Here is a 10,545-nt window from a genome sequence, read left to right on the forward strand (position 1 = left end):
GCAGATAACCTGCTAAAATTGAGGGTAACCTGCTATCAGTGAAATTGCACATTTTTGGAGTGTTCAGTGGCCTAATTGCACTTTTTTTTTTTCGTTCAGTGGCCTAATTGCATTTTCAGGTTACGTTCAGTGGCCAATTTGAACCTTATTCCTAATAAATATTTAAACCCATGATCTTTTGCAAAAGAAAAAAAAAACCCCAATGATCTAAGAATTATATAACCTCATAGAATCTTACGAACTCTCTGTCCGTTTAACGGTCCAGGTCCGATTAATCCTTGTTCGCTCAGCCCAAAGGGAATCGTCAGGTCCGATTAATCCTCGTTCGCTCCAGGAGGCACAAGAGCTAGCCCAAAGGGAATCGTCATTTGTGGGAATCAAACCTGGATTATCCCAAAATTTTCCCTCACAAAGAGAGCTCATTTGTCACTTGAGCTACCCTGTTGGGTTGAACTAAAAAAATATTTAATACCCTAAATAAGTAACTGAGTAGATGAAGTATAAATTCCATATAGAAATATCATAAGTTTGAATATTCTTTTAATTGAATTTGCCGTATAAATCTTTGTAATACGGTTTACTTCATAAATGTGAAAAATGAAATTAGCTAAAAGAACTTTAATAATGTCTAACCTAAAGAAGTAATGAAGCCTCTACTCAATTATTCTACGGAGTAGATAGTAGATACGATACGAACACGCGGGATATTGTGCGCGTAGACACATATATACTCAACAAAAAAACATGGGTTTAGCTTTACTCTTTTTTCCTTTTAATTTTAAATAATTCTTTATTTTTCTTCAAACCCAATTATTATTCATTCCATCGATTCAGCCAAACGCGCAATCAGTCTCCGACACTTGCCGGATTACGCAGAACCACCACCGTCCAAGAAAACCTCCCTCCGTCTTGCCTTCAGATCTACGCAACCCAACTTCAAAACCCTTTCTTCTTGGAGGGGATCCAAACCGTTGTTCCAACAAAATGGATTCTTCAGAGCAACGCCGCAAGCGAAAACGTCTTCTCCGGCTATCGACGCCGTCGTCTTCTTCTTCTCCACTCCTCCATTTCCTCTCCCTAAGGTCTTTCCTCTTGTGCTTCTCCTTCTTGCTCTTTCTTTATCTCCTCTCCTTCAAAATCCCCATCATCAATTCCTCCGCTTTCCGACCCGTACTCGTAGTTTCAAGCTTTTCTTTGATGTCCTCTTCTTCTTCCTCCTCCTCTTCTTCTTCTTCGTTTCGAGATTTCAGCCGTTTTCTGTTGCCGGTGAAAATAGAGGGCCGGGTTTTGTTCCCGGATCATGTTTTGGTGTTGGCTAGGAAAAATGGGGTTTTGGGTACAGAATTGGAGTGTGTTTATTACAACAGTGTGGATAAGGGTACTAAAGAAGAAGAGAATGTTTTGTCTGTGGATGATTATGATGAGTCTAGGGTGATTGTGAGATGCCCTGTTCCACCCAGGAATCATTCAGCTGTTGTGAATTTGCAGAAAGTTGGGAGGAGAAAGAGGGGTGGGAAGGGGGTTTGGAGGAGTAATAATAATCATAATAAAACTGTGATTTCTTGGGAAAATGTTGTGTATACTGCTACAGTGGATGGGGACACAGCAGTGGTGTTTGTGAAAGGGTTGAATTTGAGGGCAGATAGGGAATCAAATCCAAGGCAATTCAGTTGCCATTTTGGGTTGGGGAGTGGGGGTAATAAGGAAGGGAGGCTTACACTAATGACTAGGGCTATAACAGCAGCTCAGGAGGTTGTGAGGTGTTCATTACCTTTGAGTGTTAGGAAGGTACCTGAGAAAGCATTGGGCGTTCGAGTCACGATTGGGATGAAGATTTCTTCGAGCCGAAACCGGGTGCTCTTACCTTCTGTGGCCAAGATTTCGAGCCTGAAATCTGATCAAGGAAGGAAGAAGGGTGGGGGTGGTGGTGGCAAGTATGAGCTCTGTGTGTGTACCATGGTTTGGAACCAAGCATTTGCGTTGCGTGAGTGGATCATGTATCACGCTTGGCTTGGCGTCGAGAGGTGGTTCATTTATGACAATAACAGCAACGATGGAATCAAGGATGTGGTTGATGAGCTTGAGATGCAGAACTTTAACGTGACTAGGCATGTTTGGCCTTGGATCAAGACTCAGGAAGCCGGGTTCTCACATTGTGCTCTCAGGGCAAAGAGTGAATGCAATTGGGTGTCCTTCATGGATGTTGATGAGTTCTTTTACTTCCCTTATTCCACCCCACAGCATCAGAGGTTCCGGCAACTGGGTTATGCGGGCGAGAATTCCCTTCGAGATTTGGTGGCCAACTTCTCTGCATCATCGACAGTGGCAGAGATCAGAACCGCCTGCCACAGCTATGGCCCCTCCGGGTTGAACTCACCTCCCTCGCAAGGAGTTACTGTGGGGTACACTTGCCGGCTCAAGAGCCCAGAGAGGCACAAGTCAATTATCCGCCCGGATGCTTTGGACACCACACTCCTCAATGTGGTACACCACTTCCATTTGAAGAAAGGGTTTCAGTATCTGAATTTGCCCCAGGGCACTGCTGTCATAAACCATTACAAATACCAGGTGTGGGAGGTATTCCGAGCCAAGTTCTTCAGAAGAGTTGCTACCTACGTCGCTGATTGGCAGGAAAACCAAAATGAAGGCTCGAGGGATAGAGCGCCCGGATTAGGGACAGAGGCCATTGAGCCACCTAATTGGCGCTTACAGTTCTGTGAGGTTTGGGATACTGGACTTCGGGACTTTGTTTTAGCAAACTTTGCTGATTCTTCAACTGGTTTACTGCCCTGGGAGAGGTCTCCGGTATGACCTCTGAATCTCGGGACCTTTAAGCATCCCTGAACAGATAAATCACAAGAATTATCATTCTTTCCTTTCATTCTTTCACCATCTTATATCACATTCCTTTTTGTTTTTATATACTGGCAGGATGACACTGTAGTGTAGGATAGGAATTTTTTCTTTTTGCATATATCTGTACTTTTGTAACGTTGTGACACGATATTTCTAAAATGTTCTATCCATTACCTCTTTTCTTCTGTTGTCATGTTGCAACTTCTGCTTCCACAGGCTCTCAACCTTTTCCCCCTTTTGTCTATTATTACCAATATTTTTCTTCACCTGATGAACTAACTTTGAATCTGTGTGAATATGGAGGATTGTTGAGAATGGCATGACCAAAAAACATAGGAACAAATGAAAATCTATTCATAAATCCTTTGATGAAATGCGGGAGCAGTAAGAAATCCTTAACTACTAAAACCCCTTTGCAAAGCTTTGTATTGTTCTATCAAATGTATCTGAAATTAAAAATCACCAAAAAGAGTAATCATAAAGAGCATGAAAGATGCTTCTTCATTTCTGTTTGGGCTGGGATTCAAGAATACTTTTCCAGCTTCAACTTAAAGCACATCATCCAAACTTCTCGTGCATACACGATACACGCTCCTCATTTTCATAGCAAGATCTAGTAATCCGTACTATGGAACACTCGAAGATCAGAGTTCCTAGTTGATGCAATAATTCTCCAAACTGTCACACAGCTTGTTTGATATGGACTTAAGTGGCAGCTATAAATTACCTTCAATAAAGACCAATTTGAGATACAGAATACTATCTTACACCGCCAGCAGGGATGTCACTCACAACTTTTGTTAATGTAGCATCTAATTTCTCCCCAATCAAAGTGATCCATGCCTGTGGGTTGAGAACAAAAGGGGTTGATAAGTAAAAAGATAGATACATCTATAAAAACTTTTGATCCGGTGCTCAAGGCTCATGCATTATGAGCGGGGTTTTGGGAAAGATGATGTTAGCAACCTTTACATCTATGTTCAGAGAGGTTGTTTCTGTATCTCAAACCCATGAACTGGCCTTTCTTACTAGGCAAAAGATACCAAAAACTAGTTCCAATTGCTACCTAAGAGGTGTTTTGCAATATCTTCTTTCATGTGTAATTTTAGCAGGTGCAATAAGATTCTGAAGACATGACAAAATCTATAATGGTGAATGAGAGTAAATTTTTATGGCAAGGATGTACCTGATCAGAAGTCGTAAATCCTCTGACTGTATCACCACCAATTATGGCAATTCCTTTGTCTCCAATAGGTTGCAAAATTACTGCCTATGGAACATTATATCAATTAGCAAACATTCTGATGAATCAAGAATTATAAAATAAAGCACGAACACAGAATTCATGATACACTCGAGATTTGAAAGCACACACTGCTGAAACTGGGAAGAGGTGCCTCAGAAAACATTGTTATCTGTCAGGACAAGGGTTTTAGAAAGATTTCTTTTTCCATGATTATTTAATCTACCATGTTTCTGATTATTAAGTGGTACCATTTCTAACTTTAAAAGCTTACTGAAGGTAGAAAAGTGAAATTCCTGCTTTATGAGAGAATAAAGAGACTCAACAAAGGATTAAAAAGAAGTAGAAAAAGAAAAAGAAAAAAAAAGATGAACAAGATTAACAGTTATAATACCTGCGTATTTAAAGGCAAAAAGGGTAACTCTGACTTCCCAGGATAAAGAGATAAGTTGGCCAAATACCTCTCTGACATATAAGATGATCAAGCCCATATAATCAAATTCACATCTTAGAGAACATTAAAATAGCAAAGAAGCAAAAGTGAGGAAAAGGCTGCAATCAGTTGATGTTGCTTACGTGATCCAGATTTTGTAACATCTTGATAAAGTGATCCTTGCATCAATTTATTAGCATCTACAAGGACTGCATCATCAGATGAAGAAACAGCAGCAACTCCAATTTGAAGGATACATTTGCTATCATAAACAATAACCAGAGACCTGCAGCGTGTTGCATTTGATAGAGAATCCCATGTCCTGGGGATTAACCAAAAAAGAAAGAACAATAAAAGTAGTCATTTTCAGTCCTTTAGAATGTGCATGTAGAAAAATAGGATTCAGATTCCCATAATTTTACAGGACTAGCCAAGCATATAAAGTATCAAACAATTCAGAGAATCTCATTAAAAATCAGGCAAGTACCAGAACAATTCAGAAATTACAAATTCAGGAAGATCAGAAGCAATTCTTTGGCAGTCCACACCTATAGGATCTACCTGAAATCAAACTTCAAAAAATTAGAACACGTAATGATGGGATCATAGAAAGAAGCATAAACTACAACCTACGGTTCAAAGCAACAGGGAGATACTGGAATTGCACCGAAGTATAGAGCACTCACAACAGATATAGATTTCGGTTTGATTGAAAGCCACACCAGACCGTTCAAGATGTTGGTAACAGCTAATCCAAGTGTTAATAGATCTGCTCTAGATTGTGAACTGTGACATCTCATATGCATATAGTAGAAAGAGAGTCAGCTAATAAGGAAGAAATTAAGCAAAACCAAATAGTTAAGGCTTCAAACTATTCCACAGTCCTCTTAAAGTAAATGCTTGGAGATCACACAAGACCTTAATCAGATGCAGACCAGTATATACTATTTGTAACACGATCAGATGCTCAAGAATAGGAATTTCAAAAAAAAAAAAAACAACTTTATCTTGTCCTTTCATGTTTCTTCAATTCGATATTGGATATAAACATCTGCCATTCAGCACTCAGAAATATCTCAAATTCTCAAATGAGTTCTAATCACTTTTATTGTCCTATAATAGTATATTAGCATTTAGCATGCAACAAATATCTTTAGGATTAACAATTCTAAGCCTTCCATGATTTATAGCCCAACCATTTCCTCGGCTTTCTCAACACATCAAACCGTGAGCCCTATTTTATGCCTCTAATCATTCAAACTCAGTTCTCAAAGGTAACAAATAACGAAATGAGGTCTAAAACACGCGAAAAAAGAAAAAAAAAAAAATTGGCGCCAAGGTTTCGACCTTCACTTTGATTAGATTAATGGATCACTTTGAATGAATAGATGCTCAACTCTAAAGCATAGTATGGCATTATTAATTTCGGCCGAGGTTTAAAATTCAAATCAAGGAACGATTTTCTTTATTATTAAAAAAAAAAAAAAAAAAAAAAAAAAAAAAAAACAGGAGAACAGAAAAGTAACGGTGAAATGATCAGAATGACCTGCCGGCGTCAGCGACCGGAGCGATGCCGGAGACGGCGCGGTTGACGAGAACGGCCAATAAGGAGAGCGCTCCGACGTATATCGGCAAGCTCCGGACGAAACTGTCGTTGTTGGATACCCAATCCGCCACCCATTCCCTCTTCGGCTCCGGCCCTCTGAAACTTCCTCCCTTCAAATTCTCACGCCGAAGCTTTTCATCAATCAATCGATCAATTTGCAATACAAACTACACACTCAACACTCGGCAATAAACACAAAAATGAAAATTTTGTAACCTGAGAATTGTTGAGAGAAGCTTTAACGGTAACATAGCGCCGGAAAGAGGGGACACGGCGGGAATTCCGGGGCCGTTGCGGATCTAGGTTCAACGGAATGAGGTAGTTAAGAATTCCCACTTCCATTGTTGTTAAACTGCACTTGTCAATTGTCATCCGAAGCCGAAGGAATTTTAAATAATTAAAAAACGAAAACAAAGAAAATAAATGACATCAGCTATCACAATGGGCCTTAACTGGACCCTTTGGAGAATAGAATGTATGTGGGCTAGACTGTAGATGACAATTTATATCCTACACCACGGTGCGCGTTGCACTATGCGCCCAGATGCAAAACGACGTCGTTTTAATTATTTTTTTTTTAAATTTCCCGCCCCAGTGAATGGCAGTAGTTTTTTCTTTAAAAAAAATCCCGCTGTTCAAGAATGTACATAATGTTATACTAAAATACACATAATATTATACATGAATGTACATAATTATATAACAAAATATACATACTCTTTTTAAAAGATAATACACATAATCTAACATAATACATAATAAACATAAACTTTTAACATAATACACATCAACTCTTAACATAATACACACAAATTTTCTGATTCGGATGTACATAATTGTATAAAAAGAATGTACATAATTGTATAAAAAATACACATAACTGTATAAACCAATACACATAACGTTGTGAACAAATACACATAATCTCAGCAACTTCCTATCGTGCCTCCCAACACTACCCCAAAACGACGTCGTTTTGGGAGGCGCGCGGCGCACAATGCTATGTGCGCCGTGGTGTAGGATATAACGATTGACTGTAGATCGCATGGGCTCGTTGATACTGTATTCAACTTCAAAGGCCCAAAACTGGAGGCTTACTGAAAGTACATTTTTAATATACTAAATGTACATTATTTGTCTACTAAATGTACATTATATAATATAATGTATACTCAGTACACAAATAATATACATCTCCTGAATACAATGTACAATTTTAATATACTAAAAGTACATTATTTTTGTACTGAATAAACATTATTTTACAGTATACAAAATATGGTCCACACAATAATGATTGTTGTAGAGATGGTCCAATCATTATTCCATGGACCATGGTCCACACGTGTATGAATCATAAATAAAAAGTACATTTTTAATATACTAAAAGTATACTATTTGTATGCATAAATTACATAATTTTTTTTATATATTATCAAATAATGTATATTCAGTATACAAATAATATATTTTGTGCATATTAAAAATGTATATTGCATTCATAGTTACAGCTGTGTGGACCATGTTCCACACAATAATTTGCAATGATGGTCAATCAATCATTATTCCATGGACTAGCTGTGTGGAGGAGCATAAGTAAAAAATACATTTTTAATATACTAAAATTAAAGTACATTATTTGTGTACGTAAAGTAATTATTTGAGTAATGAAATTACATTATTTTGTAAACTATTAAATAATGTATACTCAGTATACAAATAATGTACTTTTAATATTTTAAAAATGTACATTGTGATTAAAAATGTACAAATAGTAGATCTCATGGGGTGGTTGATACTGTATTCAATATACAACTATGTGAATCATGACCCACAGAAAAATTTGCGATGATCAATTTCGTACTCACTCAAAATTAGTTGAGGGGACAACCCCAATCAGGTTGATCATGTTGTTGATTTAGTAACCATAAAATTAAAAGTTCGAACCCTAACGAGAACGACCTATTGATCGATGCACATTCTTGAGTAGTAGTTATAGATTTCTCTCGTAACTAAAAAATAAATAAAAAAAATACCTTGTTTAAGTTATGAATAAATCTAGAACACAATGGGATTGGATTTGTGTCCACTTCTTAATATTGTTTTATTATGGACCGAAAGTGAACTCCTGGCCCAGCGTCTTACACAACAATTGGTTCTTTTCGTTGCTAATTTTACCCTTAAATATCCAGTAATATATATATATATATATATATATATATATATATATATATATATATATATATATATATATAATGTGTTACTAATTAAGGAAGCAATATATATAAATAACACATAATATAATTTACATTTTCAAACAACTAATTCTTACAAGCTATATGTAGCAATAACTTGCAATTTCAATTTGTATAACATTCAAATATAGTTGACTTAGTGTGTTGGTACTGGACTTATGGTGCATGGAGAATTTTAGGAAGTTTAGTTAATGTGTTTGAATTTTAGGAAGTTTTGGCATTACATAGATTAAAATAGGAAGATTTTTGGAAGTACATAGATTTTTTTTTTTTTTTAATTTTTTTTTTAATTTTTTAAGGCGGGAAGTACATAGATTAAAACAGAAAATTTTTAAATAGATGACAAACATAGAGAACATCAATATACGTAATGTGTATGAGTTGTAGGAGGTTTTGGGAGTACATAAATTAAAATATGAAGATTTTAAAAGTTAAAAAGACAAAAAAAGTTGCATAGATGGTTTATAACCTTTTTTTTTTTTTTTTCTAAACCTACCGACCAATAACGCCTCCACTGAGGCTCGAATTCATAATCTTCCAAATGAAAATCCAACTCGGGTACCATTAGACCACATAGTCCTGGTTCCCACTCTTATACTCTTAGAAATACTTTCTCATTTTCTCAATCTCATTTCAATTTTACTCTCATATGCAATTTTTTCATATTTTTTTTTTAAATGTTAACAAAATAGATTAATATATTCCATGATTATCTATATATATATATATATATATATATATATATATATATATATATATATATATATATATATATATATATACTCCCTTATACTAATATTTGAGAGTTGCGAATTGCCCCTAAAAAATGGCACCCCTTATTAACCATTGATCTCAAATCATGTGGTTGAAATTTTTTGATCTAACATTTGAATTTATTTTTGTTATCAAATGCCCTCAATTTTTTAAGTGAATTACAACTTTACCATTATATAGCTCACTTTCCCTTCTACTTTTTCTTTCTTTTCTTTTCTGTTTTTGTTTCTTTTAAGGATAGCTCCACGTGGCTATTACAGTGTTACCATTTTCCCCTTCATTTTTCATTTTTTATTATTTGTTTTCTCTCTCCAAAATTGAACCCAAAACCTATACATTTATTCTTCATCCTTTCTCTCTTTCTCCTTTTTTTTTTTATTTTTATTTTTTATTTTTATTTTTTTTTCAAGTCTAATCAAAAAATTATCTTTTAACTCCTAAGAGAGTAACTTTATGTATATTTTTAACTACAAAAAAACTTAAATACAGAATGCCAGAACTGGATTACGAACCTGCAATAACATATTGACTATGACACTGGAAGACATTATTATTAATATTATTTCTAAATATTATGATCGATTAGAAATTAGTTGTATGTATTTTTAACAGTATTTTTATGACTTGCAATTCAACCTCTACATTCAAAAACCCCTACATTTATTCAAAGAAGTTTATTCAACTTCCTGTTTCTGTTCTCATATATAGTTAAATCATTTCTCCTAGAAAGCACCATTGGCTGCATGTCAATTGAATCATCAAATTTTCTATGTCATGTGTCTGGGTCAAACAAAGTGGGAGGTGCATTAAGTTTAATATATTTCTGTATGAACACAATTAGATATTCAAATGCCACCACAATCAATAATAAAAGATTCTAAGAATGTTAACAAATTATTAGGTAGGAATTGGTTAGCATCAAAGGAGAAGCTGAGGTAGGAAATTTTGTAAAGGAGTTGAAAAATAAGACATGAATGTTTGTTGCTAAAAGATTCAAATTTAGAGTTCAATGATGCAACATTAAGACTAAGGAAAGTGTGCTCCCGCTATTTGAATAGAATTGAAGATTTGGAAAAATGATGAGTTCTTCTTCCTCCATTTCCCCTGCAAGCTTTAGACGAAATTGTTCTCTTTTAGAATTAATTAATTGATCATTGTCTAATGCAATGTATACGATATTTTGTTATTAATAATATAATAGTAATGTACTATTAATGTTTAATTTGTTATTATCTTGTTCAGAATTATAATTATATCATGTTGATTATTAAAATTTTTATATATTATACCATTTAAAAATTAGAAAACATTAATTTACTGTTGGGCATGACGTTTTGCGCAAAGCGCGTGCTTGCGACTAGTATACATATAAAAGTCA

The 10,545-nt window shown here is 35.3% G+C and overlaps 2 protein-coding genes across 3 annotated transcripts; one reads left to right on the plus strand and one right to left on the minus strand.

Annotated features, from left to right (window-relative positions):
• The first annotated feature begins 805 nt into the window (after positions 1-805).
• LOC109154804 (glycosyltransferase family 92 protein RCOM_0530710) lies at positions 806-3,043 on the plus strand. Its single transcript, XM_019302539.1, has one exon. It carries the CDS (start codon positions 985-987, stop codon positions 2,809-2,811), a length of 1,827 nt encoding a protein of 608 aa, XP_019158084.1. The 5' UTR covers positions 806-984; the 3' UTR covers positions 2,812-3,043.
• A 146-nt stretch (positions 3,044-3,189) lies between these two features.
• Positions 3,190-6,506, minus strand: LOC109154805 (protein COFACTOR ASSEMBLY OF COMPLEX C SUBUNIT B CCB4, chloroplastic). 2 transcript variants are annotated; one of them, XM_019302541.1, is made up of 8 exons: positions 6,355-6,506; positions 6,079-6,248; positions 5,219-5,318; positions 5,020-5,093; positions 4,676-4,854; positions 4,494-4,564; positions 4,043-4,126; positions 3,190-3,699 (listed from the first exon to the last, which is right to left on the minus strand). In XM_019302541.1, the coding sequence occupies exons 1-8, from the start codon at positions 6,478-6,480 to the stop codon at positions 3,616-3,618; spliced, it is 888 nt and encodes a 295-aa protein (XP_019158086.1). In that variant the 5' UTR covers positions 6,481-6,506; the 3' UTR covers positions 3,190-3,615. The 2 variants fall into 2 exon arrangements, with proteins under 2 accessions (XP_019158086.1, XP_019158085.1); XM_019302540.1 differs by having other exon boundaries at positions 6,079-6,269.
• Positions 6,507-10,545: the final 4,039 nt, after the last annotated feature.

Source organism: Ipomoea nil, unplaced genomic scaffold (assembly GCF_001879475.1).
Source record: "Ipomoea nil cultivar Tokyo-kokei standard unplaced genomic scaffold, Asagao_1.1 scaffold2653, whole genome shotgun sequence".
Lineage (NCBI taxonomy): Eukaryota > Viridiplantae > Streptophyta > Magnoliopsida > Solanales > Convolvulaceae > Ipomoea > Ipomoea nil.

Coding starts and splice junctions, on each gene's coding strand:
- LOC109154804 (XM_019302539.1), top strand. CDS start 985: ATGGATTCTTCAGAGCAACGCCGCAAGCGAAAACGTCTTCTCCGGCTA.
- LOC109154805 (XM_019302540.1), bottom strand. CDS start 6,480: ATGGAAGTGGGAATTCTTAACTACCTCATTCCGTTGAACCTAGATCCG. Junction 6,270..6,354: donor CTTCTCTCAACAATTCTCAG/GTTACAAAATTT, acceptor ATTGATGAAAAG/CTTCGGCGTGAGAATTTGAA. Junction 4,855..5,019: donor GTAATTTCTGAATTGTTCTG/GTACTTGCCTGA, acceptor GTTAATCCCCAG/GACATGGGATTCTCTATCAA.